Source organism: Astatotilapia calliptera, chromosome 6, assembly GCF_964374335.1.
Source record: "Astatotilapia calliptera chromosome 6, fAstCal68.1, whole genome shotgun sequence".
NCBI classification, from domain to species: Eukaryota; Metazoa; Chordata; class Actinopteri; order Cichliformes; family Cichlidae; genus Astatotilapia; species Astatotilapia calliptera.
In genome coordinates, this window is record NC_137427.1 from 421,014 (window position 1) to 444,324 (window position 23,311).

General features: G+C 46.5%; 1 protein-coding gene across 6 annotated transcripts; it reads right to left on the bottom strand.

Annotated features, from left to right (window-relative positions):
* Positions 1–25: 25 nt before the first annotated feature.
* Positions 26–22,956, bottom strand: alg13 (ALG13 UDP-N-acetylglucosaminyltransferase subunit). 6 transcript variants are annotated; one of them, XM_080302244.1, is made up of 25 exons: positions 22,823–22,956; positions 22,089–22,172; positions 21,964–22,014; positions 21,842–21,888; positions 13,067–13,139; positions 12,913–12,994; positions 12,634–12,799; positions 12,414–12,477; positions 11,715–11,832; positions 11,516–11,580; positions 9,061–9,161; positions 8,903–8,988; positions 8,538–8,799; positions 8,240–8,305; positions 7,796–7,943; positions 7,126–7,297; positions 6,921–6,956; positions 6,790–6,845; positions 6,570–6,638; positions 2,673–2,799; positions 2,329–2,448; positions 2,142–2,182; positions 1,519–1,636; positions 1,139–1,246; positions 26–674 (listed from the first exon to the last, which is right to left on the bottom strand). In XM_080302244.1, the coding sequence occupies exons 1-25, from the start codon at positions 22,940–22,942 to the stop codon at positions 301–303; spliced, it is 2,754 nt and encodes a 917-aa protein (XP_080158370.1). In that variant the 5' UTR covers positions 22,943–22,956; the 3' UTR covers positions 26–300. The 6 variants fall into 6 exon arrangements, with proteins under 6 accessions (XP_080158370.1, XP_080158368.1, XP_026025327.2 ...); XM_080302242.1 differs by having other exon boundaries at positions 8,207–8,305; XM_026169542.2 differs by having other exon boundaries at positions 8,201–8,305.
* Positions 22,957–23,311: the final 355 nt, after the last annotated feature.

Consider the following 23,311-nt stretch of genomic DNA (forward strand, 5'->3'; position numbering starts at 1 on the left):
GACCAGATGAAGCAAAAACGCCATCTGCTGGTGAAACAAACTTTATTCACCCAAAACCCAAACAACAAAACATCAACACAAAGAGATCCCTCCACAAATAGGGACTGGTCACACCCACCACCTCATATTGGCTGTCACAACATGAATTTTAACCAACAGCAACATCCATTAACATCCAGCCAATATTTACCTTTAAATCCTAACTTTAATTTTGAAAGTCTTGCTGCAGGAAAAGTGTTCATAATAATGTTACCACTAATTCAAAACAAAAGGGGTTTTAGCCTTGAGCTAATATGCACGTTACATAGTGGGTGGGATGTAGTGTGTGGCTGTGTGGTGAGGGGACGGGGCAGCAATGTATCCAACAACGTGAGAAGGGTTGGGGGCAGGGCAGTAGAGTCGTGGGGCGTGGCCTCCAGTCGATATTGGCCCCCAGTGGACAGAGGAAGGGAGGCATGGGTGGTAGGAAGAGTGGTGAGGGTGGTGGGCGGGATGTGGAAGAGGAGGTGCAGGGGCTGTAGTCAGGTAGGTGCTTGGGGGTGGAGCTTCATATGGCAGGTGGAGTAGTGGGAGAGGAGGAGGGAGGGGCGACTGATCTGGGTAGAGGAGAGCAGAGGAGGGGGCGGAGCCTGGAGGAGTAGGACTGATGGAGGAGGAGCTTTCCATGGAGACACCTGAGGAGACAAACCACATGCTTATATTTTCAAAGTAAATTCGTTTATAATGCAGAAAATTTGGGTTTTAACGTGGAGGCAGACTAATCATGTGACCTGACCAATGACTAACAGCGCCTGCAATTGGCCCATTGTGCTTCTGTCTTCATTTACACTGCACCTGACTCCAGAATTACTGCATCGCACTTCCTGTCTGTTGCCACGCCTGTTTGCTATGTTCATCCGGTCAAATTTCACCTTAATAACAATACAGTAGTCATTCGGTACAGGAATGTGACAGCTGGATGGTGTAGGGTTCGCCCCACCCTTCCTTCCTCATCACGCCACTCTCACCGTTATGCAGCTGTAAAGCTTCACCAACAGACCTGCTGACCTCCGGCACTTCTACACTGTTTTATTGACAAACACTTCCTGTTTTGGCAGCGTGTGCACTCCAAAGGTAAAGGTGTGTCACTAGTACTGACCGCCGTTGTGTCCCTCTGTCTGTCCATCTGCAGACCTGGAGGATTCTGGGTAGGAGCTGGCGGGCTGATGGGAGATCCGCCCAGTCTCAGAGAACGGCTGGGAGGCAGCTGGGGACGGAAGATGGGACAGATCAAGTCACAGTAAAGGGGGTGGAGCTTAAATTAAAACACCTGAGGGACCATCCATGCTGTAATGACATCACTGCACACATCTTCCTGTTAGTCATGTGTTCCCCACAGTTGCCGCCTACCTGATCGCACTGTTTTATTGTGAAAGGCTTTGCTACGGAAGTGAAGGCTCAGCTAAAAGATGAAACTTGCATCTTTTGTATACAGGTGGAGGAAGTGCAGCACCACCTGCTGGAACCGATCACTCTTACCGTGCAGAGGGGGCTCCTGGCCCAGGTAGGGCGTGTAGGGCTGGTAGGGGTAGGCAGTCTCAGGTGAGGAGGCGGGATACACCTGCTGCTGTTGCTGCCAGCAGCTCTGATGGTACCACTGAGGAGACAGATGGTCACATGACGGTCACATGACAAATTCACAGCATCATGTCATCACCTGAACCTGAAACACCTGCAGAATCATCTATAAACATTCAAAGAACCTGAAGGAAACGTGTGTCTCTTTGAAACGGCAGCCACAGGTTAAAGGAGAGGAACACCAGTCACATGACCTCCACAGGACCCAGGTGATCAGAGTGTCCTTGGAAGATGTTTACCACACCTGCAAGTGACTCAGGTGCACTCAGACTTCTGCTGCTAAAACAGATTTGCCAGTGGAGGAGCTGAGCTAGTTTCAGTCATTATGTCCTGTTTATAGGTCGGAAACCTGCAGTCAGCTGAGACTGAAGGATCACCTGGATGATAACGAAAGGTTTCTCCCACTGAAAACGTCCAGAACAGAATCAACATTCTGTGATGCTCCGTGAGTTCATTCAGGCGTCTCACCTTCACCTGTCAGCGCCGCTTCAAAGACTGCTGTTTACTGTTCAGGTGTCTCTTACCTGGACGCCCAAATTGAAGTAATACTGGAGGACTCTGCAGTCTACACACACACACACACACACACACACACACACACACACACACACACACACACACACACACACACACACACAGACACACACAGACACATAAATCAAACTGATCCATATGGATACAAACTGTAAACACAAGCTTTTGACTTCTGACCTCTTGGTAAATCACTTCCATTAGGGTCATATGAATAAGGGGGCGGGGCTACCACAGTGCAGAGCGGCTCACCCAACTCATTAACCAACCAGGAAGAAGCAGCTGGGATCGCCATGGCAACTGGAACCAGAAAACGTGTTAGTGTATGGCAACCTACTGAGAACCAATGAGACTGAAAGACTTCGTGTCAGCTAAAGCTCTCAGAGGTGACAGAAGTCCCTCCCCCTGATATTCAGACTTCCTGTTTTAGAGGTGCAGCCAATCAGAGCCAATTAAAGCGGGTTCGGGCCTTAAACAGGGCAGAGCTCTGAGAGAAGTAACTGAGGTGGGCAGTGTTTGCTTACCTGAGCGTGTCTGCGCATGTGTGGCTGACGGCAGGTGAGCAGCTGCTGGTAGCCGTGATGAGGAAGAGGAGGGTGAGGAGGAAGAGGAAGATGGAGACGAGCAGATGACTGACAGCGGCTTCACTACCTGAAACACACACACACACACACACACACACACACACACACACACACACAGCAGTGAGCGAACACCTGCAGCTCTGCAGGCAGCCCTTTTGGTTCTGGATGGAGCAGTGGATCTTTTCCAGACTGAGACATGACATGAGATCAGCAAGCCACCGAACATGGGAGGGCGGGGCAGCGGCCTTCCACCTCTCAAGTCCACCTCATGGACTTGAGAATGGGAGCTGGGGTTACACTGCACAGTTTATTATAGATGCGAGACATTACAGCTTTGCCTGATAGTTGCAAATTAAGGAGCTCGTCCAGTAAGTTAGCAGCTGGAGCTTCTGGAAAATTTGAGAGGTGGGATTGCAAAAAATGTCTGCTTTGTAAAATCTATCTAAAAAAGTGAGTTTTGGGAAGATGTATTTTCCTGCCAGCTGATCGAATGATGATAGTTTATTGTGTATAAAGAGACCTTTAAAGTAAATAATACCTGCTCTAAACCAGACCTGGAACAAGTTGTCCAAAGCTGGGGGAGGAATAGGTGGTTTGAAAGGATGGGGCTTTTAAGTGAAAAATAATTAAGATTGAAATGTCTCCTGAACTGCGCCCAAACCCTGAGGGAGTGCCGAATTATTGGATTAGATGTAAAGTTGTCAATGGATGAAGGAAGAGAAGAACCCAGAAAGAAGGCAAGAGAAAATTCCCTGAGTTGAGCCTGATTCCATTGCCAGCCAGCTGGTGGGGCCCACACCCTCCCCAGACTGGAACCAGTAGGTCAGGGACCGAATATTGGCAGCCCAATAGTAAAAGCGGAAGTTGGGGAGTGCCAGACCCCCTTCAATCTTAGGTTTCTGTAAATGCACCTTAGCTACTCCAGGTCGTTTACCCTTCCAAATATAAGAGGAGATTCCAGGAGAGTCTAGAGTTGTAAAGAAAGACTTGGGGATGAAGACTGGTAAAGATTGAAATAAGTTGGTCTCAAAGGTACGGTTTAACTTGGTTTAAATCCTACCTCTCAGAGAGGTCGTTCTCTGTTGCTATGGGGCAACACTCCTCGGCTTCTGCCCCTATTTACTGTGGTGTGCCTCGAGGGTCCGTGCTCGGTCCTGCTCTTTGTACATGTTGGGATTAATTTTTAGTAAATACAACATCTCCTTTCACCGTTATGCCGATGATATCCAGATTTATTCACCTCTGAAATCCGATGTGTCTGCTTCTTTGCAACCTCTGTTCAACTGTTTGCATGAAGTTAAATTTTGGTTATCACATAATTTTCTTACATTGAGCGAAAATAAGACCGAAATCATAGTCTTTGGTAGTCACACTCTGCTAGACCGGTTAGCTGATGCCCTTGGCCCTCTCGCTAGCCATCTCTCGCTCACTGTAAGGAACCCCTGAGTGTTCCTGGAGGGCCCTTTTAAACTTCAGAAACACGTCTCCACTGTGGTAAAAACAGCTTTTGCCAGTTGCGTCAGATATCCAAAGCAAAGCCATTACTTCCTTTAAAGGACCTTGAAAAGCTTGTCCACGCATTTATCACATCCAGACTGGACTACTGTAACTGCCTCTACTCGGGCCTCCAACACTCTTCTCTTTACCGGCTTCAGTTAATTCAAAATGCAGCTGCGCGTCTTTTAACAGGTACGAGAATCTATGAACGCATAACTCCAATTTAAGCAAATTACATTGGCTCCCTGTCAAATATCGCATAGATTTTTAAATTCTTTTGTTCACTTTTAAAATTCAGAATAATTTAGCGCCCAGCTATCTCTCTGAACTCCTCCACTTACACAATCCCAACAGAGCACTTAGATCGTCCAATCACAGGCTCCTTGCACAACCTAGGTCTCGAATGAAGTCGAGCGGTGACCGGGCCTTTGCAACCGTGGCACCCAGACTCTGGAATAACCTCCCTGTTCATGTTCGTACTGCCGAGTCGATCCAGTCGTTTAAATCACGTCTTAAAACTTATCTTTTTACTTTGGCCTTTGATTCTAACTCGTTGGCTGTTTTAGCTTATTGTGTTGTTACCTATTGTTTGTTGTCCTGTTTTATTGTTTGTTTTAATTGTCTTGTGTTTTCACTGACTGTGAAGCACTATGGTCAACACTGTTGTTTTAATATGTGCTCTATAAATACATTTTGATTTGAAGTGTAAGAATTTAGGAAGGATATTCATTTTAATTGAATTAATTCGTCCGACCACAGTTGTGTTCAGGGGTGACCACTGTTGAAGGCTTTGTTTGACATTCTTCAATAGTGTAAAAAAGTCGGCTTTGAGAAGTTGTTTATACTTTCTTGTAATTGTAATACCAGGTAGGTGAACTGCTCCTTGACCACTTTAAAGGGGAAACCCAACAAATCTATTGGAAACGCTTCTTCATTTGATAGACAAAGTTCGCTCTTGGACAGATTTAATTTATAACCACAGACTTGACTGAAACGCGTGAGTAGAGACAATATAGACGTTAGGGAAGCATGTGCATTTGAGATAAAAAGCAATAAATCGTCAGCATAGAGAGAGACTGTTCAGTTTGACCTCTTTGTATGCCCTGGACAAGTTTACTGCTTCGAAAAAGCATTGCTAAAGGTTCAGTAGCTAGATCAAATAACAACAGGCTAAGGGGACAGTCCTGACGTGTGCCACGTTTGAGTTTGAATGGTTTTGATTTCTGGCTATTAGTGCAAACAGACGCAACAGGGGACAAGTATAGGCACTTGATCCATGAGATGAAGTTGGGACCGAACCCATATCTTTCCAGCACAGCAAATAAATAGTTCTACTCCACGGCATGAGTTGAAAGAAGTTCAAATTTGGTTTGGAGTTCAATATGTTTCTTGTAAACCTCAGAGTCCTTATTGTATGCATAGTGATGGTCCAAGTGTTTTATTTTATCAGCTAATTCTTGCCTTTCTTTGAAGTTTACCCTCTTTACATTAGCTGTATATGAAATGATCTGCCCTCGGGGATAGGCCTTCATTGAGTCCCAAACTAAAAGGCTAGAAATATTTGGGGAAAGATTGGCGTCTAAAAAGAGCTTAATTTGGTTATTTATAAATTCCAGAAAGGTATTATCAGATAGTAGTGTGGGGTTAAAACGCCAACTCCTGTCTGTTCTAGGTAAGTCAGGCATAGCCAGTCAGAATTAAAGGGGCGTGGTCTGATATAACTATGGCACGGTATTCACAGGCACGTGCAATACTAGTCAAGTAGTCTATCCTAGAAAAAGTGTGATGGACGTTAGAGAAAAAGGAATACTCCTTTCAGTCAGATGCAGATATCGCCAGATATCCCTGTTCCCGTATGTAGAAAGAAAGGAATGAATGTGTTTATGTTTTTGAACAAAAACAGGAAATGCACACTCAGACTTTGTCCCGACTGCCGTTAGACCAAAACCAAGAGAAGAAGAGAGCTCGGCGCGTCACAGGAACAGGAAGTGCTCAAAGTCCAAGCACCACCACCTTCAGAGGTTGCGACCTCTGGAGGATGACGTTGGACAGGCGCTTTAGGCCTGCTGTACAGGTTTTTGATTGGACGAACAATGTTTAGGGCCGTTCTCTGTCCAGCTTGTCGCCGCCCACCGAGACGAGGCGGAGCAGAGATGGCAGCTGCAGTCTATGGCGCGGTCGCAACGATATTCTCCTGAAGTCTGAAGCAGGAAGTTGAACTTTCCCGGGTCTGAAACGAGACGCTCAGACTGCGAGGCAGCAGCGCCAACCACTGAGCTACCCTGGCACTGCTGTCACACACGCGATGATGTCACCTTCAAGCTACGCTGCGGGACGTACCTGCTGGCTGTAGCTGAAGTTCACGTCTGATCTCGTGGGAGAGTCAGCCACGCCTCCTTCCTGCTCATCCTTTCAAAATAAAATAAAAACAGACTGATTACAGCTTCATGGGGTCACTGATCACATGACCTCTTCACACGTGCGAATTTCAAACCAGTTTTCATGTGCAACATTATGCTGACCTGCATCACACTAACAGGAGACAGAGGTCAGCTCTTACCTGATTGGTGGAGGTCTCAGTGGCGCTGTAAACTCCGGAGGTCTGGAAACTCTGATCTGAAATAGTGTGAGACGGAGTCACCAACATGGCTGCTGCAGGGAGGCGTGTCACAGCGGGATCACGTTACTCACCCTGTGAACTGTAGATGAAGTCCTCCGTGTACTCGGCTGCATGCGGGAGACACACACACACACACACACACACACACACACACACACACACTTAAAGTCAGTTTCTGATGAGTTTTCACAGTAAAAACCTCTCATTAGACTTTTACTGTGAAAGGTTACTAAGGGGAAGGAAGTGAAAATCTGAAGTGAGCAGTGGCGTCCTCACCCTGGTCCTCCACTGTGCTTATGTCCTCCTGCTCCTCCTCTGACGAGCACACGGGAGTGTTTCTGGGTGGGGGGGCAGGGGAGAGGGGCCCAGAGCCTCTCTGAACTCTATAGGAGGAGCCAGAGGGAGGGGCTGGGGGACCAATGGAGGGGGGAGGAGCCACAGTGGGGCCCTGCATAGGAAACAGTAAAATGTGACCTGAAAATGTCACACCTGAGTCTTCTTCTTCGACAACAAGTCTGTGACCAATCATCAGTCGCCTCACTCAAGGGCCCTTTCTATTGGCTGCCAGCAACAACCAAGAAAAGGCTGTATATAAAAGATAGACATGTTTGTAGGAGTTTAAAACTGCATTCTTGTTAATGGCCTAGAGGGGGCGATAGCTGTGGTCACGTGGAAGTGGAAAAAACCTCAGTCACTCATCTCAGCTCACACACAATAAAATGGAGTCTGACGTCTCAGAGGACAAATATCTGGGACACTCTTAAAGATGTGATGTCGCTGCTTACCTCACCTGTCCTCAGTAATGTAGAATCTGGTTTTTGAGTAACCATCATTTAAACGTGTTTACCATAAACCACGTGAAGTACACGGCCCCTCCCACCTGCCTCAGCGCTCCGTGCACACACGCGCCGCCATCATCGGAGGATTTTTCCCAGCACATACTCACTGGCAGCGGAGGGAAGACGCCGTCGCCGGCGCCATCGAGCTGGTAGTACGAGATGGCTGCGTCCAGATCGGCCGGCTCCTCCACCGCCTCGGGAAAACCAAACTGACACTCTTTGTTCAGAGCCGCTGCCAGCTGACGCCGACTGCGCCTGAAAAAACCACGGAGGAGAAAATAAAAACCCACCGACTGACATCACATCCTCTTTCAGGCCAGAGTGACTTTGTCTGCGATTACAGCACCTCATGTCACATGACTCGATTCATTTTAAAAACAGGAGCTGCTTCAGAGATCAGCTGACCGGTCATTCCTGGTGGTTACATCAGTGTCGTGCGTGTTGGCGTGTCGTGCGTGTTGGCGTGTCGTGCGTGTTGGCGTGTCGTGCGTGTTGGCGTGTCGTGCGTTTACCGGGACCTGAAGGTGAAGCTCTCGTAGTCCTGATAATACCTGCGACCAGGATGGTAATAGGTCAGCTGAGTACCAATCAGGTGACGGTTCAGGAAACGGGTGGAGCTTCTGACCAGAAACATTTGCGCGCATGCACGCACACACACACACACACACACACACACACACACACACACACACACACACACCTCATTAACATGATATTTTTTACCGATGGTCGGAGCCACTGACATCGATCAGGAAACTAAGGGGGCGGGTCCCACCTTTAGAAAAGTGCATTTAAAACATTTGTGTCTGTGAGTCAAACTGCACAGGTGCATCTCAGGTAAAGTCTCACCTTGAGGCTCCGTAGCGTGGTGTTCGGGCTGGGGGGGGATGGTGATGGTGAGGGGGGGCATAGGGGTCATAGGTCATAGCTCCAGGTGATGGAGGAGGGGGTGGGCGGGGGTGGCCCGCCGGTTGGAAGCGAGGTGGCAGACTCGAGGGGGCGGGGCCTCCATAGGAAGGAGGAGGTGGGATTAGCAGCTCTGTTCCCTTCATCCCACGAGATTTCCTGAAGTAGCGATGGCGGTGATGCCGCTGACCACGAGAGTCCGGGTCTGAGGGAGAGACAGGAAGAGACCGTACAGGAAGTCAGGTGAGTAACACAGGAAAAGGATAAAACAAAACAGGGAGTGGATGGGGAAAAAAAAAAAGAAGCACCGAGGTCTCCTTTTCTGGAGGGCGCAGCCACATTCCAGGCGGGAACCGGATTCACGGGTTTGAGGTCCGTCAGAGGGACCAGGTGTCTGTGAGGAAAGACACGTGAGTGATGTCACAGCGGCACTGATGGACGTGATCCTGCCGTGTGTGTGTGTTACTTCTCGCCCAGTTCCTCGATGAACACCGTGACGGCGGATGAGTGCGTTCCCACTTCCTGGATGAAGGCGTTGTAGTACTTGCCCTTCGGCTCCAGACGCACCTGAAACAAGTTTCATTCCTGATGTCACAAACATGGTGGCTAGGGGGTGGAGCCAAAAATAAAATGCCACCTATCTTATAGTACCACAAATGTTTTTGGAGCTTCATTCATAAGAGTTACAGCCAGTAACCACAGACAGTAACTGTTTTTCAGTGCTTTCCGTGTCTGAACAGCTGATTAAAGTTTGACCTCTGACCCCTCGCTGTAGTGACCTCACCAAAAACTCACAACACGCATACCGAGACGCCTCAGGGGCCTGTTCTTCGTACCGCGCTAAGTAGGTTAGCTGGATTAGATTGTTGACGATTTCGCGTGATCTTGGATCGTTCGGTTCCCCGAAGCTCATCCGGGACTTGCTGTCATAGCAACAGAGCCGTAAGCGTAAACCTGCTGGGGAGCAGGTTTACTTTATGTAAACAGGATTAGATCGCGGCCACGCAGGTATTTCCGCGTCATTCATACGAAAGCAACAGCGATATTCCACCACTGTTTCACCATAAATAAATAACATCAATGTAACTGAAGATAATGCAGCACCTGATCCATTTATTGATTTCACACAGGTCATTTCCTAAAAAAGGGAAATGTACTATTAACATTCTATTACATGTATGTGATTATTACAGATTTAATTCATATTTCACAGTAGTAATTGTAAATTACTTCGTGTAATCAAGATGAGAGACCACGGCTATAAAAGCGAAGGTGGATTTGGGAAGCCTGTCGCAGCCATGTCCTGTCCGTATACGCGAGCAACCCATTGTGGAAGGTGCAAGATTGATAAGGAGAGTCCTCAGAATTCAGCGTATATTGCGGGACAGACAGGATCCTTTAGCTCAGCGCGACAGTGTGCTCATAGAGAGATATCGATTTTCCCGTGAGGATATTATTTACTTAACCAACTTGTTGACGAGGGGGTGCAGGACCACCACCTGTCTTTTTTTGCTCTGCCCTTTTCTTGGTTGCTGTTATAAACAAACAAACAGATTATTCCAGGGTCTCTTTCCAAGAGACTCAAAGCAATATAAGTGATAAATATTACCATTCTGTAGAATATTCTTATTATTCACTTTTACTTGTTCCCATGTTCTAGTGGGTCCTGTTGTGGCTCTAATGTGAAAGGGGATATAATATAACATATTATAATATAATATAATGTAATATAATATTGGATAATATGGTGTGATATGATAAATCTACCCTACCGCCTACTGGTGTTGGCCAGAGGGGCCGATGGTGCGATATGGCAGCCTGGCTTCTGTCAGTCTGCCCCAGGGCAGCTGTGGCTACAACCGTAGCTGCCTCCACCAGTGTGTGAATGTGAGAGTGAATGAATAGTGGCATTGTAAAGCGCTTTGGGTGCCTTGGAAAGCGCTATATGAACCCAATCCATTATTATTATTATTATTATTGTTATTATTAAATTACTTACGAGTTTAATTTGTCAGCAACTTTCTGCCAGCCCTCTCTCCTTGCTTTTGCAGCCTTTGCAGTGTTCCCTTGTGTTTTAATTAAACTCTGAAACTCCTGAAATCCCTCAATGAAGAGTTCTTGCTCTGCTGCTGGAAAATACCGAGCGCGCTCCTTCGACATTTTTGCCGACCAATCAGCGGGTTGCCGATCAATGTTTCTACTATCGATGCGTAGCCCCTTTTACGACACCCAGTGATCTCACATTACTGCGTCCAGCTGTACTAATCGTCAACAGCAGGTGTGTTCGGAGAACCGGATTAGCGAGCTCACGGTTAGCGCAATGATTTGGTCTTGGATGTGTCATTTGATCTTGGATGTAGTAAGCGAGGTACGAAGAACGGGCCCCAGGTCACGAAACCCAGAGTCCCCTTGATGTTTACGTGCTTGATAATTACATTCTCCAAAACTACTTCCTCCAAATGTTTCAGCATAAAAGCCTCTTTTAGAAGTGAAGTTCTCCTGTGTAGTGAAATGCTGACAGCTTTTAATTTGAAAGGAATACAGGAAGTGTCAAGAGTTTGTAAAGGAGATTGAGCCTAGATGCACTGGTGGATTATTTTATTGCAGGTGAGGTCAAAGGTCAGAGAGCGGTTCCTTTTTTTCTTGTCATGTAAAATGTTGACAGAGCTTTGACGAGGACGTCCGTCTCTGCACATCGATATAAATCAGAATAAAAATAATAATAATTCACCATGTCATAAACAGCGCCAGCCTTATTAAGCATCACTGGGCACTCTCCCTTTGTATCCTGTAGCATCTAGATAACCTGCCGGCTGTGAGGTCAGAGCCTGAGGCGGTTTGGTGTGAATGAACTCTGACCTCTGTGTCTGAACCTTGTTCACATCCGCGTTATAAAGTTTTCAGTAATACAGTCTTCTTACCTGACACTTGTCTCCCAGGAAGTACTGCCTCCCTGCAAACACCATGTAGTCCGTCTTCTGCATCTCTGTCACAGTGATCAGATTAGACCGTCACAGGAAGTAATCAGATTACACAGCTGTCAGTTGTACAGTGTCCAGCTTCAGTTCACCAGCATTACTTTATCCTGACGCTGGTCTGGATTAGTTAAACCTGCGTTACCTTTGCAGGTGTCCTGCCACACATCGAACTCCAGGTTTCTGTAAACGTCCCCGTCCAGAGACTTCATCACCTTGTAGGGCAGAGACAGTCTGGAGGGAGGCGGAGCTTCTGCAGGAGGCTGAACAACAAAAACATTACATCAGCTGCAGTTCCTGATGTCCAGCAGAGGCAGCAGTGAGTCAGTCCCATAAACTTCCATGTTTGCTGACTGCTAGCTTCACCTGACCAATAATATGGCTGCTGTGAGGTTACCGTACCAACAGATCATCCAAGAAGGCGGAGCTCCAGTTTAATGAGTGAAATTCAACAGTTATGATTGGATGCCACTGACTTGCACGTCACGGATTCTTCTGGCATCATTTGGCTCTTTGCATTTTTACCTTTCTTACTTCACCAATGACGAGTTCACGTGTTCCAGGTCCTGCTGATGGCGTCCTAGGACTCTGAACAAACTCAGGCTGAAACTAGACATTAAAAGCTGCAGAGCAGAGGTCGTCAATGCAGAGCCTCAGGCGTGAAGCAGGAAGTAGAGCGTGTTTCTAAAGACCCTGGTGGCTCCTCTGAACGTTCTGGAGGATTCGGCACTGTGGTTGTTTTTTAAGTTTCATTTTTCTTTAAGTTTTTGGTACTTTTGTTGCTGTTAGTGTTGTTATCCACGAATGCTCGGGCGATCCAATCGGCATCTATCAGCATTCCTACCTTTGAGTCGTCCGTCACAGCTCGTGGTTTCTCCTCGATGGGTCCGCCTGGCTCCGCCTCCTCACTGCAGAGCACAAACAAATGGGCCCTCAGTTCTGATGTTTCCATGACGATGGCTGCTTCATCAGTTTCTGATTTCGTCTGTCACCGTTGCCCTGGTTACCATGATTCCAGGTCAGAGCTGCTCTGCCGCAACGTCCTCAGGTGTGTATGTGTTTACCTGTGCCCGCGGTCCTCAGGTGTGTCATATCCAAGGTCAACATCACTGCACATGGATGGACTGTTTCTATAGCGACGACCTCCGACCCTGAAGGCCTCCATGGCCTGGCAGAGCTCCGCCTCCTCAAAGCCAAATACCTGAGTGTAAAGCAGCTCATACAGAAGAGCTACACACACACACACACACACACACACACACACACACACACACACACACACACTCTGAGTGCAGAGGAACTATAGACTTTCTGTGTTCGGCCAATCAGATAGCAGCACTCACACTGACAGAGGGCGGCAGAGGCGGGGTAACTCCTTGGGTAAACAATGTCATAGTGACCATTGATGGAGCAGCACAGCGTCACCTCGGCAACACAAAAGACTGACAGTCAGCACCAGCCAATTACCTCACAGACCTCAGGGTCACGTGACCTTACCTTGTCCACAAAGTCGTCCTCCGAGATGATGGTGGCTGGTTTCCCCGGGTAACGGTAGATCAGGAAGCAGCGCCTGCACACATGGAGTCATGTGACTCAGAGTCGTACTGAACCAGAGCGATAAGGGACGCCTCATTTATGATGTCATCACGCCACAGACTCAAACTGATACTGACATATTCACGGGTGCACATAAGTGGTCCGCAGGTGCACATTTGCTGTCAAAATAAAAGACGCGCACCAGATAAGAAGTTGCAACGCGCGTTTGCGTCCATACAAAAGGCAGTGTCTTTGTCCGCTTGAGCAGGATTTTCACAGCACATTCTGCAACACATCAGTCTTTATTTATAAAGCACTTTTCATACAAAAATGTAGCACAAAGTGCTTTACATGGTTAAAAGCAGCCCACCCTACCACTCACTCCCCACACTCTCATTAACATGAACGATCATGGATACACACACACACACACACACACACACACACACAGTAAAATTGGGCTGGGCACACATGAGCCAGGTGAGGAAACACTATCACAGGGAGCCGGTCACAGACCGCAGCTTCCAGGCCGGGCACACGGCAGGAGGGAGGCAAAGGAGCCCCCCAGCCAGGCTGAGAGGACCCACAGAGCCCCAGCAGCCCCGGTGCAGAGAGCCCCCTCTGAGGAAACACTGGAGATATGACCTAATAAGAGTATATGCAGAATAAAAAGATAAAATAAATAAGAATGGGATACAGTATAAATATAAATAGAGTAAGAAGATAAAAAACAAATAAGAATAAAATCAATAAATATTAGGTAAAACCTAAATTAACAATATAAATAGAATAACAGGATAGAATAAATAAGCATAAAATAAATAAATGTTAGGTGAAAGCTAAATTAAAAAGGTGGGTCTTGAGCCTGTTCTTAAAAACATGTACGTTCTCTGCGGCCCTGAGCTCCTCCGGCAGGCTGTTCCACAGACGAGGACCATACCACTGAAACGCTGCCTCTCCGTGAGTATGTGTCCTGACTTTAGGGACAATCAAAAGGCCAGCACCAGAGGACCTCAGGGTCCGCGAGGGTTCATATGGTAAAGGCAGATCTGAGAGATAAGAAGGCCCAAGACCATTAAGACATTTAAAAACCAATAAAAGAACTTTAAAATCGATCCTGAAACACACGGGGAGCCAGTGCAGCGATTCTAAAACCGGTGTAATGTGGGCCCGCCCTCTGGTCTTCATCAGCACACGAGCTGCCGAGTTTTGCAAGAGTTGTAAAGTTGAAATATTCTTCCTAGGAAGACCAGAGAGCAGGGCAGTAATCAATGCGACTGGTAATAAAAGCATGCATCAGCATCTCCGTGTTGGCCCGAGAGAGAATAGGGCGACTCTGGCTATATTTTTTAGATGATAAAATCCAGTTTTAAAAGAACAGCGTGGTCTACTGTATCAAAGGCTGCGCTTAGATCCAGTAGCACCAGGACTGAGAGCTTTTGGGCGTCCCAGTTACATCTAAGATCATTTAAAACCTTTAGGAGAGCCGTCTCTGTGCTGTGGTTCACCCTAAATCCAGACTGGAATATCTCCAGGATCTGTCTATCATTGAGAAAGTCATTAATCTGAGTAAAAACAAGTTTTTCTAAGACTTTACTTAAAAATGGTAAGTTGGATACAGGTCTGTAGTTATTAAAATCATTACAGTCCAAATTGCTCTTCTTCAGAAGGGGCCTCACCACCGCCGTTTTAAAGGCAGCAGGGAAGACACCCAACTGAAGAGAGCAATTCATCATGTATAAAAGCTCAGCCTCAAAAAATCCATAAAGTGTTTTAAAGAGTGAAGAAGGAATTGGATCTAAAAGACATGTGGTGGGTCTCACTGTGGAGAGAACTTTCTGAAGGTTCTCAGCATTAACCAGGACAAAGCTGTCCAGTGTCTCCTCAGGTACAATCGAGCCCTCAGATGTGTTTACAAACATATCGCGATTAGATAAAATATCAGATCTGATGGCGCTGACGTTTCCCCTGAAGTGGTCTGCAAACTGCTCACAGAGCGAGTCTGTGGGGCTTCTTTGGGAGCTGTTAAAATCAGGGTTAAATAAATGATCTATGGTGGAAAAGAGGACCTTGGGATTATTTTTGTTATTACTGATTATTTTGGCAAAGTATGAATTTCTTGAGTTCCTTAGTGTATTATTGTACATTTTAAGTTGCTCGCAAAGTATTTGATGGTTGATTGCATTTTTATTTTTCCTCCACCTCCTTTCTGTGTGTTCACCATTGGTTTGAAGCCAGCTCACCTCCTGCAACCACCCTTCCGAGAATACGCGCTTCTTTTGCGGTTCGGACTCCTGACATTTCTTTGGAGGTGGAGGAACACCAAAGCGGCTTGCTTCTTCGACACCTAGTTCTAAACAAATGTCTGTCCTCCTCCAGAGAATCTTATGGACGCGCGTTGCAACTTCTTATCTGGTGTGTGTTTTTTATTTTGACAACAAATGCACACCTGCGGACCACTTATCTGCAACCCTGGATATGTTCCTATTACTGCCAGCAGTAAATGTGTTTGCTCTGCACAGCGCCCCCTACAGTGGCCCCTTAGTGCCAATCCCCAGTCCTGTTTAAGCAGGTTTTTCCTCACACGTCTATAACATGTTCACTTTTCACCTGCACCTCCTCACTGAGAAGCAGAGATGGTCAAGTGTGTTTCAAATGCTTTAATTTAAACATCATGAAGCGCAAAACAGTTTAAACCAATCTAAACCTCTTTACAGTGTGAAGCTCCACCCCTCGGAGTGAATCACCTAAGGGGTGTGGCTACGGACAAAGTTCAATACGTGTTAGCCGTTTCTCTGCTTTAGCTCCATCAACAAATCTTAGCACTCGAGTCAGAGATAACGGGATCCCCACGCTGAATATGAACTCTGCTTCAGTAAAAACAGGCGTTTCACAGGTCATGTGACTCTTCTACTACACAGAATTAGGGCTGCTCGATTATGGCAAAAATGATAATCACGATTATTTTCACTGAAATTGAGATCTCGATTATTTGACGATATTTATTTAACCCTTTAAGACCTACTATAGAACCAAGTCCGCCAGAGCTTATATTATATTTTTACAGTCTGTAGTGCCGTTTGTGGGAGCATTTCAAGTTGCTATACAACTGTTATAGCCCATATTTTAATAATATGTCTGCATTAAGTGCATAGTAATTACATTAATTGCAAAAAAGTGCAATAAACTACAAAAAAATTGAAAATCGTTTGTTTTTTTTACATATATATTTCTACTTGGAGAAATTTAAGAGGTTTATCCCTCAAAACTTTAAATACAATAAAGTTGCAAAAATAGTTTACAACAACAGGAAATTTATTTTGAGTGTCTTCATAGTTTTATTTTGGAGATACAGCAATTTTTATATACTGCAGGAAAAACAAAAAACAATCCTATGATGCAAATTTGCAAAGAAAGCAGCAGGTGCATCAAAATAAACTATTTCCAGCAGTGCAATTCGAGTTCTAAGCATCCCAGCAACTATTCAGAAAAGTCAAACATGACCAGTATAGGCTTTTAAGGCCTACCATTAAAAAAAACTACAATTTCCGCGAAAATGACGTCACTTCCGGTTTCGGGGAGGAAATGGCGGACATGTGATAGTTCGCGCTGACGTCTGTTTCACTGTGGGAAGTGTTACGAACAGCTGATCGGATTGGCAAAGCCTGTTTCTGTAATATTATGTTTTTGTTCCTGCAAGCGCTTTTAATGCAATTTTTGCAAAGCTTTATGTGGAAGGAAACCGTGACCGAGGACAAGCTGATGGCATCAGATGTAAGTACAACTCCTCCGGTTTCATATGCAAAACAAATTATTGCGCTAGCTTACACGGTTCAGGTTCTACAGGGATTTAAAAATAGTTACACAAATCGGAGCGTGCTGCTCTGACCGGCTTTAAAGGGTTAACAATGACTTTAAAAAATAATATAAAATAGTGTGCAACACCACTGAAGTTTTTTTTACCTCTCTTTTCAACCAACAGCAGTCACTCTCCAAATAACTTCTGCTTAGCTTTCCGAGCTTCCTCTTAATTAGCGGTCTCCAACCATTTTTGCGCCACGGACCGGTTTATGCCCGACAATATTTTCACGGACCGGCCTTTGAGGTGTCGCGGATAAATGAGGGAGGGGCTAATAATCGGCTCAGTCATTTTTAATGATCGTTGAAAGCCCAGATCGTAATCATGATTAAAATTCGATTAATTGAGCAGCCCTACACAGAATGATCCCTGTGAGTGTCGTCTGCTCCGATCAACGACGTAGGAGATGATGATGATGATGATAACACAACGGTAAATAATCTGAGAGATGATGAACCTGCAACCTGAATAGCTATTGAGCAACTACCATAATCATCCCACAGATGTAATATTATCTACAGCTACTCTTAGTACCATTGATGTTCATTTAGACTCTTTTTCTCCAATTGATCTTTCTGAGTAAAAGTCATCTGTTCACACAGCTCTTTGCTAACTACAGGCCAATCTCCAACCAGGCTGTAGGTATTACAGGTACTGTGCTGCAGTGGTTTGTATCATATCTATCTAATAGACTCCAGTTTGTTCATGTAAATGGAGAGTCCTCTTCACACACTGAGGTTAATTATGGAGTTCCACAGGGTTCAGTGCTAGGACCAATTCTGTTTACATTATACATGCTTCCCTTAGGCAGCATCATTAGAAGACATAGCATACATTTACACTGCTATGCAGATGACACCCAGCTCTATCTGTCCATGAAGCCAGATAACACACACCAATGAGTTAAACTGCAGGAATGTCTTAAAGACATAAAGACCTGGATGGCCGCTAACTTTCCGCTTCTTAATTCAGATCAAACTGAGGTTATTGTACTCGGCCCTGAAAATCTTAGAAATATGGTCTCTAAGCAGATTCTTCCTCTGGATGGCATTACCTTGGCCTCCAGTAACACTGTGAGGAACCTTGGAGTCATTTGGAGCAGATTTCTCCTGTTTTGGCTTCCTGTTAAATCCAGAATTCAAAATCCTGCTCCTCACATACAAGGTCTTAAATAATCAGGCTCCATCTTATCTTAATAACCTTGTTGTTGCGACTTTCATCCGTAAATAAAGCCGCGGCCGGCTGAGTTGGTTGCGTCCCTGTGACGCGCCTCCAATAATCCATAATGAGTCGTACTTGTACTTTGCGCATTTATTTTAAGAACAAAACAAAAACAAACATTTGCGCTTTCAATCAATTTCCAACTAGCGCATGGATTAACTGGTGTGCCAAAAAATGACGGTCAACAGAAAAGTTTGCCCACAAACCACTCACCCAACACACCTGCTGCGAACACCGACATCAGGTAAATAGACTGTGACCACACCCACATACCATCACCTGAGACGCAGGTAAAACTATACACCTGTGCCACCAAAACAAAAAGGAAAAACATAAACATTGACTTTGGCTCTTACACTTGTAGTACCATATCACCCTATTAGAGCGCTTCGCTCTCACACTGCAGGTCTACTTGTTGTTCCTAGAGTATTTAAAGGTTTCTGATCACAACTAGGGCTGGGTATCGTCACTGATTTCTAGAATCGATTTGATTCCGATTTACAAGGTCCCGAATCGAATCGATTCGAATCTGGGAAATTTTGCCTCAGACAGTCAGAAATATTATAATTCAGATCTGTACATTAACATATTTTTGTATCTATATAAAGGAAGCTGACACTCGCAAGACTTTATCAAAGGTGTGAGCATCACAGCAGAGGCCTTTGTGTCAAAGTAGCTGAAGATAAAACAGAAAAACATGAAGGAGATTTTCCTGGCCTGGGATTTTATAAAAAATATTCTGCAGTAGATCAAAAACGAAAGAAAACCATTAATCAACATATGAACATTACCTCTGAGTTACAGCGGTTTTATTAGAGACACAGCGTTTTGCATTTTGCATAATTTTAGAAAGTTTAAATTTGTTCAGTAACCTGTTGAACGGCAGAAATGAGGTTTTCTCTTCGGAAGTAGGTAAAAGGGAAAAAAACAGCGGCCGACAGGCTGTGAACAACGGCAGCCTTGTGCGTAACAAGCAAGCGAATAATGAAGAAAACAGATTTTTAAACGGGAAACTGTTCTTGAAATATACTGAGAGATAAAACTAACAGCTCTAGAATCAGCGCAAAAAGGACGTAAACACAAAGCGCGGACCCGCCGAAACATCAGAATCAGCTTGTCGATTTTAATCGATGAATCGATTATCAAAACCCACCCCTAATCACAACCTGGTGCTCCTTGTCCCTGTGTATGAGCCCTTAGTGCGCAGGGAGCCACCACCACAGTCCAGAGATGGACGGAGGAGAGCGAGGAGGCTCTTAAGGACTGTTTTAAATCTACTGTGTGGGAGGTGACCTGTGACTACCACGGAGAGGACATCGACAGCCTTGTGACCTGCATTACTGACTATATTAACTTCTGTGTGGATAACGCCGCACCCAACAGGACTGTGCGGAGTTTCTCCAACAACAAACTGTGGATTACCGCAGAAATGAAAGCCGTCCTTAAGCAGAAGAGGAGGGCCTTCAAAGCCAGGGACAAAGAGGAGTTGAAAAGGGTGCAGAGAGAGCTGAGGGGACTGATAAGGAATGGGAAGGAGAGCTACAGGCAGAAGATGGAGAACCAGCTTCAACAAAACAACGTTGGTGAAGTCTGGAGAGGCCTCAGAACCATCTCAGGCCACAAACAGCAGAACTCTCTGCCTGGGAGGGATGTGAGATGGGCAAATGAACTGAATCATTTCTTCAACAGATTTGATTCAACCATGAGGCAGTCTGCAACATCGGCTGCAGACTCACCCACCCCCACTGCTGCTGCTCCACCTCAGACACTTCACACCTCCTCTATTCACCCTGCTCACTCCCCCCCACCCCCAACAACAGCATCCAATACACACTCAACACAAGGCTCCAGCCTGTCTCTCTCAACCACCCAGGTTAGGAGGGAACTGAGGAGGATTAATGGCAAGAAGGCAGCGGGTCCAGATGGCATCAGCTCGAGGGTCGTCAGGTCCTGCGCGGACCAACTGTGTGGGGTGATGGAGCACCTCTTCAACCTGAGCCTGAGGTTGGGAAGAGTCCCACAGCTCTGGAAAACCTCCTGTGTTGTACCAGTGCCAAAGACTTCACGCCCCAAGGACCTCAACAGCTACAGGCCGGAGGCTCTCACATCCCACCTGATGAAGACCCTGGAGCGGCTGGTCCTGGCTCAGCTTCGGCGCCTAATAAGCTCATCACTGGACCCACTTCAGTTTGCCTACCAGCCTGGCATTGGAGCGGATGATGCCGTCATTCACCTCCTACATCGTTCCCTCGCTCACCTGGAGACCGCTGGAAGCACTGTGAGAATCATGTTCTTTGATTTCTCCAGTGCCTTCAACACCATTCTTCCCTCGGTTCTAAAGGACAAGCTGGTGAACTCTGGAGTGGACCATCACCTCACTACCTGGATCCTGGACTACCTCACCGACCGACCACAGTATGTGAGGACTCAGGGCTGTGTGTCAGGCAGGGTCGTCTGCAGTATGGGGGCCCCACAGGGAACGGTTCTGGCTCCGTTCCTCTTCACCATCTACACTGCAGACTTCTCCCACAATTCCACCCAGTGCTTCCTGCAGAAGTTCTCTGACGACTCTGCAATAGTCGGCCTCATCACTGATGGGGACGACAAGGAGTACAGAGGACTGACTCAAGACTTTGTGGACTGGTGCCAGCTGAACTACCTCCAGATCAACGCCAGTAAAACCAAGGAGCTGGTGGTAGACTTCCGCAGGCACAAGCATTCTCCACTGCAACCACTGAACATCCAAGGTATGGACATCGAGGCTGTGGACAGCTACAGGTACCTTGGTGTTCATCTGAACAACAGACTGGACTGGACTCATAACTCAGACGCCCTCTACAGGAAAGGGCAGAGCAGGCTGTACCTGCTGTATTTTTACTCAGTTGTATATAGCATTTGTATTCTATTTTTATCCTATTGTATAATTTATTCTATTTTATTCTGTACAGTTGTGTACAGTATCTTATTCTATTTCAGTGTTCTCTAATTTTTGATATATATAACTTTGCACTGTCCACTTTCTGCTGTAACAAAACATATTAGTCCCACACGTGGGAAATTAAGGTTATCTTATCTTAAAAGTAGAATGGGAGGCAGAGCCTTCAGTTTTCAGGCCCCTCTTCTGTGGAACCAGCTTCCAGTTTGGATTCAGGAGACAGACACTATCTCTACTTTCAAGATCAGGCTTCAAACTCCTCCCTTAGTTATGCTGCAACAGGTGTAGCCTGCCGGGGATTCCCATGATGCACTGGGTGTTTCTTCTTCACTCACTATGTGTTAACAGACCTCTCTGCATTGAATCATATCTGTTATTAACCTCTGTCTCTCTTCCACAGCATGTCTTTATCCTGTCTTCCTTCTCTCACCCCAACCAATCACAGCAGATGGCCCCGCCCCTCCCTGAGCCCGGTTCTGCCGGAGGTTTCTTCCTGTTAAAAGGGAGTTTTTCCTTCCCACTGTCGCCAAAGTGCTTGCTTGTTGTGATTTGGCGTTATATAAATAAAATTGTATTGTGATTTAGGATGGTATAAAACAAAAAAAGAAACAAAAGGAAAATTCTGGTTTGGTAGCCACACCCCTCAGGTCAGCTGGTTTCGAAACACGCCGTGACTGCTTTGAGGTCATCGAAGAAAACACAGCATACCTGCATCACTCACCTGTACAGCTGAGACAGAGCCTTGATCTCCACCTGACCCACCGTCTCCTGAAAACACACACAGGTTAACACACTGCCTGCAGGTGAACAGCTGACTGAAGGTCAAAGGTCAGAGATATTCACCTTTGGATCCTCCAGACGTTCCAGGTATTTCTCAAACGAGCCTTCAACAAACTGCAGAGGACAGAAAACACAGCACAATGAAGTAACTGAGTATTTCTCTCATACTCAGAATACTCTGAACTCACCGGCTCAAAGTTGCATCTATTGGCTCTCATAAAGTTAGCGCAGTCCTGACGGATCTTCTGATGGTAATTCTGAGAGAAATACAACTACACACACACACACACACACACACACACACACACGAGAACAGTTTTTCTGAGGTTAGCCTCGCGGGTCGCCATCACGCTGACGCACACACCCAGAAACCACTCCGAGATGACAAACAGCCGTCACTAACAGTCAGGGGGACGAGTTAGGGACAACCTCAGACTGCTGAGCAGCAAAGCTCAGGTGAGCTCAGGTGTGTCGCTCCTGGGGAACCTGCCAAACGCCTCAGCGGGAAGGAAACAGGAAGTTGCACCTCTAACAAAACACAAGAGTGACAATCTCTTCCTGCAGGAGAAAAGTAATCCACTACACTCCCATTGAGGTAAGAGTCACAGGTAATGGATTACTCAGAGTAACAAGCGAAGCTGATGGGAGGAGCTTCACACAGACATCTGAGGACAGGTGAAACCTCTGAGGAGTCCACAGGTCACTGACACGTGTTAGTGTTGCTGTCCCTCCTCATGAGCTCGCTGCCTCCTGGTTCTGGTTCGGCCCACACTCTCCGCAGACCTGCTTTGTGCGGCGGAATGAAACTGTGTGCACTGACGTCTGTGACCTTTGACCTCGCCCAGTTTGACCCAGAGTTTAAACAAAGTTCCCTCACACCGTAACTGTACTCGGTACGCCTCCCTCCCGCCACCCAGCTCACCTGCTCGGACACGGCCCGGAACAGGCTGGACGCATCGCGTGCCACCATCTTCCGGTACAGGCCGAGGCTGCACAGGTACTCGTCCATGTTCACGAAGTACTTCTTCAGGCCTTTCTGCATCGCGCCGCCACTCCGTCACCTGCACACGGACTGAACGCGAGCCCGCGAGCTCAGGTGGGATTAATCAGGTCTGATGGGCGCGCGGAGCCTCGCGGTGCTGCTGAGGCCTTCGCGGACCGGCCCGGGCTCGGAAATACCAGCGCTGCTTTTTGTTTAACGTCATGTTTGTGTTATTATGTGACTGGTTGCTGATGTTTTACTTGTGTTTATAACACGGAGCGACGTGTCACTGAGATTCACGCGGGGACAGCAGCTTCCAGGCCGAGGACAAGAGGCGTAAACAATGAAACAGCAGAAACGCGCTGCTGCGTGACTTTAAAGACAGCTCTACTCTCAATCTGCAGTACAAGTTCTTAGTTACTCTCCGAC